Genomic DNA, 16,440 nt, shown 5'->3' with positions numbered 1-16,440 from the left:
CGCCCAGCTGATTTTTTGATTTATTGTAGAGGTGAGGTCTCGCTGCCCAGGTGGGTCTCGAACCCGTGGGCTCAGGCAATCCACTCACCTCAGCCTCCCAAAGGCGCGGGATTACAGGCTGAGCCACCGAGCCCGGCTGGGCTAATTTTTTGTAGAGAAAAGGTCTCGCTATGTTGCTTAGGCTGATCTTGAACTCCTAGGCTCAAGCAATCCTCCCACTTTGGTCTCTGAAAGTGCTGGGATTATAGGTGGAGCCACATACTTAAACATCAAACAGACTTATAAAGTAGTTTCTTTCCCTCTATAAGAATCTTGCCTCTGCAACCAAGTACCCTGTACCCATCATTCCTCTTCCAGTTCACTTTCTGGTGAGGGCTCCACTTGCTCCTTTGCTGATGACGGTTATTCAACCTCTTTCCTTGTTATCAATTTCTCATTCCCATCTGAGATCTGAACGCTCCCAGTAGTTTAAACAATGGTCTCCAACTTGTCAAGTACACAGAGGACACAACCCTCCTATCCCTGCAACATTCAGCATTGCTGACCATCCCCTTTTTCTAGAAGCTCCTTTCCCTCAACCTCTGTGACAAAGCAGGATCCAGGTTTTTCTGAACCTTCAAGTCTATTCTATTTGATCTTTGTGTCCCGTACCATTATTTGAGACACCCTTTAAGGTGTTAGTGTATCATTCGCTACACTTTTGATGAGATAATTCATATATGCCTTTACTTCCCACTCCTAGGAATATGACTTCCTACCTGCAGTTGCCACTAATCTCCAGGTTCTGGTTTCCTAGCTTTAATGCATCCTAGGCACTTCTGTTTGGCTGTTCCATTACTGTACCTCAAACTTTATAGAGTCTCAAAAAAAGCCATTCCATATCTGTTTCTTAATGAGAACAATAAGAAGAACAAGGTAAAGTCAGATAAAGTATGAAAGGAAATTTAAACACATTAAAAAAACACATTGCAGATTTTGGAACATTACTCTAGACGTATGGCTCTTATATTGCATTTCAAATGGAAGACTGGTATTATTTTAAAACTAGAAACGGAATGAATGACAAGGAATACAAGACTGGCTTAGAGTCAGCCCCCTAACTCCTAGGCTGAAAGCAATCCTCCAGTTCCAGGATTCAAATAAAGTTAAACTTGGAAACAGATCTGTAAACTTTCATAGAAATTTTAAGGGTTTATTTTCAGTGACCTATGACAACCCATACTACTTGTAATACAGATCCAAAACTTAATAACAAAATCAACTTATGTTTCCAATAAGCAGAGACCATCATGCCTATAAATACTTAGAAAGTCTCAGTATAATTTGTTAAAATGATATCAACAACTTATGGGATAAGAGTTTAGCATGTATTTTATTAATTTTTAACCAAATGGGTCTATGCGCTATTTCTGAATCCACTTAGCTTTGTAGTTTGATATACCAACTTGGGTTAATTACTCTCTAAAAAAATCTTCAGAAGTGTTAAGTACACATTACCAATACAGTTTAAACAAACAAACAAACAAACATAAACAGAATATTGCAGAGTCACCTACATGCTTATTATCTGTCCCCACCAAAAAGTAGTATGCAATCATTTTATTTATAAAGTGCTTCCTCTCTCTGGGGATAGTGCTGTAAAGACACTATTACAGTACTAGATAAAGTTTATACTTAGTGTTTCAGTTATCAATTTGGAATTCTGTTAATCAGAACACCACAAATGGCAGAGAGACAATATATGAGTAAGAATGATTAGCATAATTTTCCATTTGTTTTTTTTTCAGTCACTTCATGTCCCATCTTGGTTGATGGCAAATTCTTCTCTGGATGTTTTCTAGTCCATGAAAATTGCTCCTTCAAAATCATTAATGATCCTTCACCTTTTTTAAACCAAAATCTGATCACATCTTTTGTCAATGTTTTTTGAGTAATTAATGAAAATAAATTTTAATGCTGTCCTCACAAGAGGATTTTTACTTGTTTCAGAAAAACAGCTAAATTTAGATCCTTTTTTGCATGGGTTAATGATTTATTAGGCATTCTTTAAAATAATTTTACCTAAATGAAACCATACAGAAAGAAGTTAACAATTTAATAAAAGTACAATTTAATAAAAACTGAATACAGCTGTTACTTCAGAAACTATGGCTAAGGAATAAAGATGCCAACATTCACTCTTCTCGTGAAGTAAGGGTTAACCCACTGATGTAGGTTTCTCCTGTCAGCAGAATCCTCTCCCAGGCTTCTACGATCATTTTACTTCAAAACTGTTTTATAGATGTGTAAGATTGAACTAGCCACCCATCTCCACTCAAAGCTAACATCCTTGGAAAATACATGCTGAAATCTAACAGAATTTTAAAAAAACTTAGGGGTATGAGAACTTTCTAAGGTATCATTTTAAAAGATCATGTTTTGATTTCTTACAAGAAGCTGAATACTTGCCAAGTAGATTTGAAATGCAAGTTCTAAAAACCTAGTCAGTAGTTTATTGTAAAAAAGAATGAAATCACGTCCTTGGCAGCAGCATGGATGGAACTAAAAAACAAAAAACCAACCACCACATGTTTTCACTCACATGTGGGAGCTAAGTGGACATAAAGACAGAAGTAACAGGCACTAAAAGCGGGGATAGAGGGTTTAGAAGCTACCTGTTAGATACAATGGTCACTATTTGAGCAATGGGGACACCTGAAACCCAATCCCCACCAGTACACAAAAGGTTCATGTAATAAACATGCACCTGTACCCTCTGAATCTAAAATTTAAAAAAAAAAAAATTATGTAACATCAGTCTAAAGATGAAAATTTTGAATTACATTATATTTAGAAAAATCCAGTTAAGAAAGTTTTGAGTGAATTTTAGGTAAGTTCTTAGATTTCTAATACAGACTTTGAGTTGTTTTAGATGTTGATTAAAAGCATATACATGCACACATATATATATACACACACACAAGTATATGTATTGGTAATTACAGGAGACACATTTTAAACAAAAAAATTATATTTTACCTTTAACATTTTTGAGTATTTCACATTCCTTCTCAAATTCCTTGTCCTTCAGCTGAATTAAAGCTTTACATTTTTTATTTGGCTCTTTACTCCTTCTGAAGTAGCCTTTGCATATCAAGTGTAAGGCAGAATTCTAGTTTTCTTTTTCTCCAAGTACAAGTTCTCCCAATGAAACCTAAGTAACTACCTGATGTATGCAAACTCACTGCCTAGATGTGTCACATCATAGCTCAAGTTCTCAAACACACAAGTCTTTCTGAGCTTACTAATTTATTCCAGTCTATTTGCCTTTCTTTGGCTAGCACCATACTGTTTTGATTAGTATAGCTTTATCGTAATTCTCAATATCTGGAAGGTCTACTGCTCTTTCTTTCCTTTTATTTGTCAAAATTGACTTTGCTAATCCTGGACCTATATTGGTGTATGCTAATTTTTAAAAATTCAGAATAGAATTTTGAATAGGAGGCACCAAAGTGATAGATTTTGAGAAAACAAGTATTATTAGGTTACGCCATAAAGTAGATGACAATCTTTTGTCTTCTAATAAAGTTAGAATTTTTTCCCATGAAGGTTTTACGCAATCTTAGGTTAATTTTGTTACACTATTTTCTAAGTGAGTTTTTCAAGGTATACAGCAGGAGTCGAAAATCTATGGTTCACAGGCCAAATCCAAGCTTGCCACCTGCTTATGAATAAAGTTTTATTGGAACACCACCATGCCCGTTTGTTGACATAATCTCCAAGGATACATTCATGCTCATCAGCAGAGTTACAGTTGTGACAGAAACCATATGGCCCACAAAACTGAAAATATTTACCTGGTCCTTTCTAAAAAAATGTTTATAAATTAATCTTATATTAGACAGTCTTGCTGAATTGTCTCAGTTCTAGTCATCTGTTTTGGAATTTATGAAAATGAGTTTTATATTTTCTTTCTTGTCTTCTAGTCTTATTTGAATTGTGCTCAAAGTTTCTCAATGAAAAATAAATTTTGTTACAGACTTTGGATATACAGACTTTATCAAGTTAGGAGAATTTTCTTTTATTCTTAGTTTTCTGAGAATCTATTCATATCTGAGTGTAAATATCAAAAACATTTTTCTGTATTCTGATAAATTATAATTTGTCAATTCATGAAACACTGCTGTATAGTATTCCTGACATTTTATAGTGAACAGGGATGCTTAGCTTTTCTACACTTATACATTTGGCGTCGCTATGAAACTAGTAGATGTAGTGAAAACTAGGATGCCTAGCTATAGTTCTGTACACCTCTAGAATAACACCTTTATCTGTCAATATTCACTGCATGTGTTGTTATATAAGAAATTGTGTTTTCTCTGATATCAAGCAAGCAACATAGTTGTTTAAGTAAATAAAAATGATATTGTACTAGCAGATAGGGAATACAAGGGGGAACTCAAAAAAACCCTGGAATCTGTTTATTAAAAATTATGTATTGTTCTTACATATTTAAACTTCAGACACCTTCAAAATACTCTCCGTTTGCTGCAATATACCTATCAAGATACTTTTTCACTACTCAAAACAGTTTTTGAACTCACCAATTTTGATGCCTTTTAGTGCTTCTGCCATTTTTTGTTTCACCTCTTCCGGGAAAACAAAAAACCCGCTCAGGGTGAGATCGGGTGAATAGAAAGGTTGGGGGATTGGGGGGAAGTCATGTTGTTTTTGGTCAAAAACTGAACACTCAGTGCGCAGTGTAAATCATCCATCATGAAATGGGCAAACACACTGTAACAAATTTACCAAAAAAAAATCCACTGAGGCCAAACACAGTCTCTCACAATAACACTACCTGGTACACTGATGCTGATAGGTTCTTAGAACATTAACAGAGGAAGCCTGTACTACAAGGTGCCTATCCTCTAAAAAATTATTCTGGTTCTTTCTGGGTCCCTTCTCTTAAGAAAAAAAATACATAATCAGCCATAATTTTTAGATGAAAACTCATTTTAAAAAGAAAATATTTCTCAATCTTTAGATCTAATGGTATTTTTATATTAATCCACAATTTTGTGATTTCAAAACTTACTTGAAGACATAGCAAGTACATAACAATCTAAACATGTTAGAAAAAAACACCTGTGATCCTGCACTAAAGACTAAAAGTGAATATTTGCAAAGAAATATTCCTAACTTCTAAATATTCCTCAGCTATGAAATCTACATGATTCCATTCACATGCTTTTAATATCTGTTTACTAAAGTTGTACTGCTATACCAAGTTCAACTCTTGAATTACATCAAAGTAGGGTAAGAATAAAAATTACCTCCATGTAATTAATGTATTTAGGTGCATTCTCACAATAATTTTAGATGAAAAAACTTTACACATGATAAAAAGGACAGAGAACCACTTATTAAAAGTGCATTTTAATTTGAAAAAAATAAAGTAACTAGTATTTTTGTATTTGCTATGTTAACATTTATTAAATTATTATTCATTTAAAAAGTTATTATTTTAAGAATTTCAAAATACAAGTTTACATTCCCTTACTAGAAAATCTGACATTCCAAAACTCTGAAAACTTAAAAATTTTTTCAGAATTCAATGGTGGCAACCTAACCTGAACTGATATAAAGCTATTTATAGTCCTTATTTATTTCACTTAATAAGAATATTTGCTGAAGGAATATTAATGGATTCTATAGAAATATTACAATAGGTGGGATATGTACCATATTTAATAACTTCTTAAAGATTAGAAAAGTCTGAATATTGAAACACAACTGGCCTTAAGTGTTTTGATCATGAAGTGTAAATCTGGTACCCAATATAGTTAAAAAATATTCCTAATTCCTCCCACTTGTGCTCTCAAAAGCACTTAATATACTCCTATTTCTATTTGTTCTTTTTCATTCTAAAACATTTATTAAAATAAATAAGAATATTACTTTCCCAGCAGATTCCTCTTCATAAAGAAGCATTTTAATAGGTACTTTCAAAATCACAAAAAAGCTTCAAAAAAATTAAACAAATATGTAGTGATTTGACTGTATTAGACAATGTAATTTTAAAATTTATAACATGTATACTGTGCCTTATTTAAAGATATTTGAGTTGGCGGCTTTTAAAATAATAACATTAATTTAAGTGCAAATTTAGATAACTTCTACACTAATAATAAAGTATTACAATATAAAGAAGGCATGAATTTTTACAGTATACAATTAGGCTCATCTATCATTCTGGATTTCACCATCTGAAATCAAAGGCTTCACAATCATGCAGTAAGCCATAAGAAGTGGGCACACTTACTTGGGAGCAGAAGGACCCCTGGGCCATGTTCCATCTTCATTTTTCTGTTCTATCACTAACACCTGCAAATATGACACAACAAAAGGGTGTTTTTCCATAACTCTGAAGTTAAAATAGCTTTAGATGATTAGCTAAAGACACTAAGAAACAAAAGTAACTCTGGGATTAGTTAAAGAACGCAGTAGACAATGTGCATATTTGCATTTTGATTCCAAAGCAGGGCAAAGGAGACAAAAAGACTCAAATATAAGAAGTCAGCAAGGATACTGAGATTAAAAGAAGTGAACTATAAAGAAAATCATCAGTTGCGTGACTTATGAGAAAGTTTAAAACAAGTAAACAGACTATAAATTCCTTGATTTAGGGAGTATGTATGTTTTCTGTTTACATCTGTAGCCTGTAATACAGAACTGTGCAAATAACAGGTGCTCAATACAGGAGTCATAGCTGTCGTTAAACATACCAACACAGATTTTAGCTAACAATTATTATGCAGCTAATGAGGAATGGTAACACAAATAATTCCAAATTATAGATTATACACACTTTATTTGGAACTCTGATGGTGTTTATATATATTATTACTATGTAAATTATAGAACATCTTTATACGTAAATGATAGAGTCACATTAATGAGAATCAGACTTAAGTTCTCTGTTGAAGCATGACTGAAATATGTTTTTAAAAAACTTCTAATAAATAAAAAGTACAGGCTTAGGCAGAGCTATACTTTATCCTAAAACATCCTAAAATCTTTCCTTGCATCTTCTAGTCTAAAAAAGAAGTCTTTCTTTTAGTTTTTTGCCATGGATGAGTCCGTGCAAAGAAGAAAAACCTAGCAAAATTTAAATTAGCAAAATAAATATGTGACAATATCAATAAGAATTAATATCTAAATTTCCACAGGAAAACTATGTATAAACAACAGACGTCAAGTAAATCCAAGGCACTACAAATTTGAATACATTTGATATATTGTTTCATTAACACTTTTTCTTAAAGTAGCAATTTTGTAACCTATTCTACACACTCTTGGCAATACATTTTACAATGCTATGTTTCCAGGCTATTTATAAGTTGGCATTTGGATCCCAAACATGTCATGTAAAATGTAAGTTTGTTTCAGAATATATATAACAAATAATAAATATTGATTTTCAAAAGTCAGGGAGCTTTGTTGATGAAAGAGCATGCTAATTAAATTATTTAAATTATCTTTAAAATATCAAACATTCCACACATTAAAAACTCGTATGGTGTATGTGTGCCATACAGCTGATCACATTTTTCTCCCTACCCATTAGAGAAAACTAACCATGTTTCAATTTTCTAATGATTATTCTGATAGTTTTATATTTTAAAAAAATACTTACAAAGTAGAATTTAGTGAGTGATTTTTAACTTTGAAAGAAATTTTTTCCTTACTGAACTTTATAATGACACATGTAAATTATATATAAAAATACATAAACTTTAAAATCATTTGGCGGACTTACATCATTTATAAAACAAGAGATTTAAGCTACAAAAATCTTCAGTTATATACATTTAATATTGTTGTGTAACATAACACCTTAATTCCTAACAGTATTTATACTTACAATTCCATATTTTTACAGCTACAGATATTAATGCTGAAGGTCATCAGAAATGTTAAAATTCACTCCTTTATTCAAATACATCATTTTCTGAATAAAATTTTTCTTATAATTAAAACTTCAACTCAGGATGAAAATATTTTTATTAATAGAAAGATTTCAAAATGTAAACACATACACAAAAGGAAGACAGGAAAAGACCACTCATTTTGGGAGGCAAACTCTTCAATAGAATATCTTTGTTTCATTTTCTAATGAGGACACTGAACATTTTAATTTTTTAAAAAGCCCAGAATTAGCTTTAGTTCATTCACCATCAGGAAAAGAACTGTTTTAAAATTTGAATTTGTTTTTGTTTTTTAGTTGGGATCTCAGTCTGTCACCCAGTCTGTAGTGTAGTGGCATGATCACGGTTCATCGCAGCCTTGAACTCTTGGGCTCAAGAGATCCCCCACCTCACCCTTCTGAGTAACTGGGACTATGGGTGTGCATAACCATGTTCATCTAATTTTTTCATTTTTTTGTAGAGACGAAGTCTCACTATGTGGCCCAGGCTGGTCTTGAACTCCTGGACTCAAGAGATCCTCCCACATCAGCCTCCCAAAGTGCTGGGATTACAGGTATGAGTCACTGCACCAAGTCTAAAATCTTAAAAAATTTAATGTATACTCTTTGAAACATTCCTATTCCAAAAGATCAAATGTCATTAAGGATATTTAACTTTAGTAAGCCAATTTATTCTCTTATCTGCAACCTGATAAATGCATACCTCTCAAGAACATCAAATTATTTAACAAGCCTCAGTTTTTTAATGTATGCGATGGAAGAATAACATCCATTCCATAGGATCACTGAAAAGATTTAAAGAAATAATTTTATGTATTTCAAATTGAGCGACCTCAAGGCCTAACAAATAGTAACCAAGGAGTAAGGGGCATGTCTAATAGAAGACAGAAAGAGGAGTTCCAAGCTCCTCACTTCAGCTTCCATCAGGTAAATTTCCTTTTAATTGCATTATGTATTGAATTTTTAAGATTTCACTTATGAACATAGTGGTTAAAATAAATTTGAAAATCACTGTTAGTTTTATAGCTTAGCACAATACCTGACATATTGTAGGCATTACTAAAAATTAATTCCCCTCAGTTTCTCTGAATTTTTTCACAACCCAGTATCATATTTACGTCAATTGTAATTTAAAAGTAAAATCGAACAAAACAAAACCTTCCATATATTAGACACCAGGCACTGTGTTAAGATCCTTAAAAATAATAGGACACAAAGACTAACTAAAACAAGAACCCCATACTCTAACTGTGGAGCTTAGTATACAAATTATATACATATATTATACAGTATATAATACATGATACAAAACACATGCATAAATCATAATAGTTTAAAGGGGCAATTTTTTCTCCAAAGTAGAAACATCCTATACCTCAATGAATACTGAGAAAAATACAGAAAGCTGAAGAGATTATGTGAGTTGGAAATAGAAGGATGAAGAACCTGATATGGCCACCCCACATGAAGGAATGGTTAATTTCAATATCTGGATGGTTAAAAGGTTTTTTCGGCCAGGACATGTTTCCTGGCTTTGGCCCTCTCCCCTACCTTGGGGAGGTGAATCTCCTCTTCTTCTCCCCCACCCCCAATTTAGCTCTACATACATTATGTTTTCTAATCTTAAAAAAAAAAAAAAAAAAAGGACTTTTTGCTAGATGGATACACCAACTGGAAGAAGCATGCATCAGACAGATGGAATAACATATTGGAAAGTTAGGAGTATGGAATAGTTTAGTGTGTTTAGGGAACTGTACAGTTCAGTTTGGCATTGCTAAAGTATAAGCCACAAAACAAGGATAATCTAAAGATGCTAGAAGACCAGTCAAGAGGTCAACCACAACTTGCATGCTGGGTTAAGGTGCTTGGACTTTGCAATCATTAAGGAGCCAGGAAAGGTTTATGAAAGGAAAATAGTAAGGTTTACATTTTAGAATGAATATACTGACACAATAAGTTTGTCTTACTTCTACCTGGCAATAATGAAAAAAATGGAAAAAAAAGAATGATTGGACAACAAGATACAGGAGGTAGAAGGAAATGTTTAAAGACTCTGAGAGATGAGAATGGAAAAGAAATTAATTCAAGAGATATTTAGAAGGTAGAATCAGGCAGAAACTTCTTCATTTCTCAATACACTGATTTCTTTTGATTGTACCATAAAGAAAGACCTGAGATTTTCTAACAAGGGTGGGCAAAACTATGCCATTTAGCCTGCTTCACGCTTTTATAAAGTTTTATTAAAACATACCCACAGCCATCTGTTTATGCATGGTCTATGGTTGCTTTTGTGCTATGACAGAGGCAGTTACAGTTGCAACAGAGACTTTATGGCCTGCAGAGACAAAAACATTAACTCTCTGGTCCTTTACAGAAAGCGTGCTGACCCATCTTTTAATATTAGCTGTTTATTTAAATTGCAAATCATTTCTTTTTAATAAGGAGATTATTCTCAAGCTCAAGGAGGGAATGAGAAGTTACAGTTACAGACAGCAGAGATAAAGAGTTCAGAAAGAGGAAGACAGAGGCAGTAAAACCCATGAGTCACTGTCAAGATATTAATTAAAGTTGTGTATCCAAGAAGCTTCATGAATAGCATGTTTAAAATAAACAATATCGCTGAACAATACCTGTCCTTGGTATAAACCAGCATCCTGAATGGTGCTGTCTGGTTTATTCAGTGGTTCAAATGTATTACTCATGTATTTGTTCCACAATCTGGTCTCCTTTTCATCTGGAATATTGAAGATTTTTCTTATTTCCTTTTCAATTGTATCTAGATTCAAGAAAAAAAGATATGTAAACATAACAAATATTTCAAAATATGCCACATACTGAGAAATGCTTACTAGCATAAAAATTCTAAATTTAAAATACTGAAAGAATAGCAAGAGTAGATGAACAAATATATAAGACATATATTTAAAAAAGAGCAACCCATCAGATCCCCTCTCACTGTGGGAGCTTTTCTGTGTTCTCAATAAATCCTGCTTTAAAAAAAAAAAAAAGAAACATATAGAAAACAGAATGTTTTCAAGACTAGATTTTTTTTTCTAGGAACAAAAGACATTTGTAGAAAATTTAAAACCTCAAAATGTTAAGAGCTCAATCATATAACACTAAAATATAATTTATGCTACCTAAACATTGACTTCTGACACATTATATTTCAGATATTTTCTGAGAATTTGTAGAAATCAGAAAAGTATGATTAAGGGATGCCATATATGGAAAATATTTTTAATTAGAGCATTATCAATTTAAGAATTGTTTATATTAAACCAAATATAATTTACAGTTTGAATTGCTAACTAGACTATATGGATACAAAGAAAAGGAAAGTCCCTTGTTTGAATGGATGTTTGTATTGGTCAAAATTCCATATTTTCAAGGTAAAACTATGTGTTTTCCTGATTTTTATATCAAATATCTTACTGAGTATGAGCTTTTTTTTTTTTAACGTCACCAACTTAACCTGTATAAGACATAGGAGTATCTATATTTATAAGTTTCAGTCCTATAGTCAGATAAATCTTTAAAATTTTAAAATATTGGTAAAGTAGTAGATAATATTATAGCTATCTAATTCTAATAGCTTGCCTAACAGACTCAAGAAAATTAATTAAAATACTTAATGACTTATGAAGAAATATAGAATACTTTTAAATTTAAGGATAGTTCGTTTTGGAAAAGGCATTATTTATAAAATACCCAATAATATATGTTTTCTGAAGAAACAATAAAACCTACACCTATCCTACATTTAACCCAATAATACAATTTATATTCTACTTAACAGCAATGTTCTATAATAGTCTTGTATACAGTGAGATTTTGATGAGGGCATTAAATCAGTGATAAATCGTATAGTATATCTTAAAACTTAAAGCAAAAATAATTACACAAAATAAATGGTCTGTGAGTACTGCTTTCTATTGGCAAGGGGAGGGGCAGCAGTCAAGCTAAGGAGGGAAGCTATTTTAGTCATTCTGTAGAAATGGACAACTTTTTACTAATGGCAGGAATAAATTTTGCTCCTGGCAAAAATACTGACAGATATAAGGGAAATGTCTAACTATTGGTAACATTTTGGTATTTCTCCTTCCAGACATTTTTTCTATTAATACAGATATTTACATACATACTGTACTATACACAAACAAACAGTATATGGGAATTTCCTCTTCATCAAGTTTTGCAATCCACCTACATATGAGGGAAGAACACAACACGAAGAAACAGTTGTGCAAAGGTCCCAAGAATGTGCCAGGCACAAATGAGACCATACAATGACTTCTGCAGGATTATACAGAATTGTGTGAAATATGAAAGTATTTTTATTTTATTCTGCGTAAGAAGGGAAGCCACTGAGGAGTTGTGGAAAGAGAAGTAACACATGGCTAACATTTTATTTTATTATTATTTTTAGAAAGCTGGATTTGAGAGGATAAAAAAGCCCCCAGAGTGCGAGGGGACCCGAAGGGGTTGCCCTGACTGACATTTTAAATATTCACTTTTGCTGCTAGTGAAGACCAGTCTGCAGGGGGTCCAGAGTGGGACACTAGGCACCTGCAGCAGTCCAAAACGAGGTGGCAGTGATGGGAGCAGAAACAAGGGGTCTGACCAAGAATATATTTCGAAGGCACTACTCAGAAGACACGCTGCATAAGCACACGCTGGGGGAGAAATAAGGGAAGGACAGTGATGGCAGGGCTTCTGGCCTGAGCAACTGGAAGACCACAAGGGGTAATTACTGAGATGAAGAAGAAGGACAAGGCAGTAGGTTTTGGGGGGAGGGAACAAAACTTAGTTTTATACATGATGATCATCTTGAGATGCTTCTCAGAAATACAAGTGAAGATTTGGAATGGTTAAAATTAGAATTACAGGAGGGTTTGGGGCAGCTCATGCACATTTAAAAGATATTAACATGCAGAAAATATCCAAAGCCAGGAGACCAGAGAAAATCACCACGGAAAAAAGGACTGAGTATGGAGACACTGATGTTTTGGGACCAGGAATATGAAGAGGATCTTACAAATGACTCCAACAAGATGGAGCCAGTGAGAAACTGTCCTGGAAGCCACGTGAGAAGAAAGTGTTCATGAATGGAAAAGTAACTCACTGTGTAAACTAAGCTGGCAGGTTAAAAAAAGGAAAGACTTCTATATTATTGCTGGATTTGACAACAAAGTCATGAGAGACTATGACAGAAGCAGTGCCAAGGGAATGAAATGTCTGAATGTCTAACGAAGTGGGTTCAAGAGAAAATAGCAACAGAGCAAGTGGTGGCCAGAAAGCAGGATGCTGAAATTGAGATTTGGCAAGTGCAGTTATAGATAATGACAGCTGAGGTGTAACTGTCTCAGGTTGGGTGCAGTTCTGTACTACTGGAGTTAGGGATGTCAAGGGATCAAGAGCATGTGTTTATTTTTCCACATATCAATTTGACTGCATTAGCCAGTTAATTAAAAGCACATAGAGGTAGAAAAATATTAATAAAGGTAACAGAAATAAAATTGTGAAAGACATTTTTAGTGGAAATAATTAAGAAGAATGTCAACCAATTTTATTAATAAATGTTATAAACAGCATTTTTAAGAAGTAACAAAAATTGGTTTTACTGGCCATTCCTAAAGAAAAACATAACCGCCGGGCTCGGTGGCTCAGCCTGTAATCATGCGCTTTGGGAGGCTGAGGTGAGTGAATTGCCGGAGCCCGAGGGTTCGAGACCTGCCTGGGCAGCTTGGCGAGACCTCATCTCTACAATAAATCAAAAAAATTAGCCGGGCGTGGTAGCGCGTGCCTGTAGTTCCAGCTACTTGGAAGGCTGAGGTGGAAGGATCGCCAGAGCCCAGCAGGTCGAGGCTGCGGTGGCCGGGAGCGGCTACTGCACTCCAGTCTGGGCGACAGAATGAGACTCCAACTCAAAAAAAAAGAAAAACATAACCCATATTTTACCCATCTTACTATAACACATTTGATGTCGAGATACATCAGTGTAGGATGAAAAATATTCAAAGGCAAAATATTTTGGTCCTGAGGTGGTAAATCATTTAGATCTTACCTATGGCTACTACCATTTTTTACTCTATATCAGTGTAGGGAGCATTAGTTGAAAACAGAACATTTTGTTAATTCTGTAAAATAGAAGCAGGCACTTATATTTCCTAATTCTGTTTATAAAACTTATATAGCTATATTTCATGTGCATAGCTATTCTAATCATTTTCAATAGAGATTGAAATACCACAAGGAAAAAATATATATCCATCTTTAGTATCTCGTTATGCAAATTCTTTGTCTCAAAATCCACTTCCTTTAGAAAAACAAAATCAGCCCTAGTAATACCTCCAAAATGAATATTCCTTTAGCATGCACAGATTGTGTAAAGTGCAATTAAGTGAAGCTCTGGTATAAGAGCCCCGGTTATGACATTTCTAGTACTGGCTCTAACATTTGGTACCAGGGCAAACTGAAGTAGAGTTTAAACTTTGGCTTCATTACCTATAAGATAAAGATATTGTGTTGTTGAGGTTCCAATAAGCAAATTTCTGTAAAGTGCCTAAACATGGTTAAGTTTTCAATAGCTGTTCACTTGCATGATAACTATAACCATGAAGCCCCTAAAATTCCTGACTTAATTATAACTTTTATAAAAGGTTTTGCTCAAAAATGTTGTAATATTGACCTCAAACTTTTTTAAACTAAGAACTACATTTAAAAATTGAGACTCAGGACCTACACATATATATTGCTATTTTATATTCTGATATTTTTCATTCAATACACTTTATTCCCAAAACCACTTAATAAACCACCAAAGCATCAACAATTAAGTTTGAATAACAATAATCTAATACAGTAAGAAACAATAACTATACAAAAATTCATTTCATATATAATTTTAAGGTAGATCTCCAATTTATCTAGCATTTTAAAGTATTAGTATGTTAAACTATGTTGATTAAAATCTATGTTAGATAATACATTTTTGGAAGCAGAGATCTTGTATAAATTATATCCTTCCTTGACAAATTCTTACATAGTACTCATCATGAGAACTGTCTTGAATTCAGAAATTCAAGTCAGTAACTAATTTTCATGAGTTTTAAAATAGTCAATAAAATAATGTTCTAAAATAAGATTTCTGATGGTCTCTTATTTACATATAACTGTCCTATTAAAACGGGGTCAGGAGAAAATACCAAACGTTAAAAGTAACTAAAGCCGGGCTCGGTGGTTCAGCCTGTAATACCGCGCTTTGGGAGGCTGAGGTGAGTGGATTGCCTGAGCCTGCGGGTTCGAGACCCACCTGGGCAACTTGGTGAGACCTCATCTCTACAATAAATCAAAAAAATTAGCTGGGTGTGGCAGTGCATGCCTGTAGTTCCAGCTACTTGGAAGGCTGAGGCGGAAGGATCGCTGGAGCCCAGCAAGTCGAGGTTGCGGTGGCCGGGAGCGGCCACTGCACTCCAGTCTGGATGACAGAGTGAGACTCCAACTCAAAAAAAAGTAACTAGAAAACATTTTCTATATCAACTATTTTAAGACAGTCTCTCATTTATAATCTAATTGAGTATAAATTTCAGGTTAGCTTCTGAATTAATTTTAACAGACTATCCTTGTTAGATTTATAGATTCTTATTATGTACATATTCGTAACAGAATTCTCATATATTGAAAGCTTTGTTTTTAGTATGTAGAAATGTTTTATGTTACTGATATAATCCCCAACTCCCAAAATTTAAAAGCTTACCAAGTTATCCATATTAATAATTATAATTAAATGACATTTACGTATGAAAATCCTTATATTTTATGATTCAGTGTAGAAAGATGACTATATGAGGTGATCAAAAATAAATATTGAACTTAGACAGGTTCTAGCTAAATAAACAGGAAGGAATAATGCTGTATTTAATCTGATACAAACAGGATTAATCAAGCACTACAACAAGTACTTAAAGAATGCCACTATTTCATGAATCATATGGGTTAAAGGTATTTTCCTGCTGTGAAATGGTTAAGTGGTGAGAGCCAAATGTACTTATAACATTCAAAACTATTTTCAATTATTTTTCATCCAAGTCTACTTAATGACTGCTTCCAACGAGGAGGCCTGATATAGTGGTATCATTTACGAATTCACTCCTCCACCTTCCATGCTGCGTTCTACTTGTAATGTGCTCTTCTGCACTGTTTCTCTGCACTTTCCAGCAAGATCAATAAGACTGCGAATCTTGTTTTGTTTTATTTGATATACTACCTTTTATGATTATTGAGTTGTTTTACCTTAAAAAGTTCTGCAATTTTTATTAAATGTAGTCTTTTTTTTTTAAGTGAGAAAGCAGAATTTTTTTTTTTTTTTTTTGAGTTGGAGTCTCACTCTGTCGCACAGACTGGAGTGCAGTGGTCGCTCCTGGCCACCGCAGCCTCGACCTGCTGGGCTCCGGCAATCCTTCCGTCTCACC

General features: G+C 33.7%; 1 protein-coding gene across 1 annotated transcript in view; it reads right to left on the bottom strand.

Moving 5' to 3' along the window:
* USP15 (ubiquitin specific peptidase 15) overlaps positions 1-16,440 on the bottom strand; it is a 97,640-nt gene that overhangs the window by 58,983 nt on the left and 22,217 nt on the right. The window contains exons 4-5 of the mRNA XM_021711166.1: positions 10,597-10,742; positions 6,302-6,363 (exon numbers count right to left, since the gene is read on the bottom strand). Coding sequence (XP_021566841.1) covers positions 6,302-6,363; positions 10,597-10,742 — 208 coding nt within the window. The remainder of the gene's footprint in view (positions 1-6,301; positions 6,364-10,596; positions 10,743-16,440) is intronic.

The sequence above is a fragment of the Carlito syrichta genome, unplaced genomic scaffold (genome assembly GCF_000164805.1).
Source record: "Carlito syrichta isolate Samal-C Ts95f unplaced genomic scaffold, Tarsius_syrichta-2.0.1 Scaffold301892, whole genome shotgun sequence".
NCBI lineage: Eukaryota > Metazoa > Chordata > Mammalia > Primates > Tarsiidae > Carlito > Carlito syrichta.
This window is presented reverse-complemented; position numbering and strand designations above follow the sequence as displayed.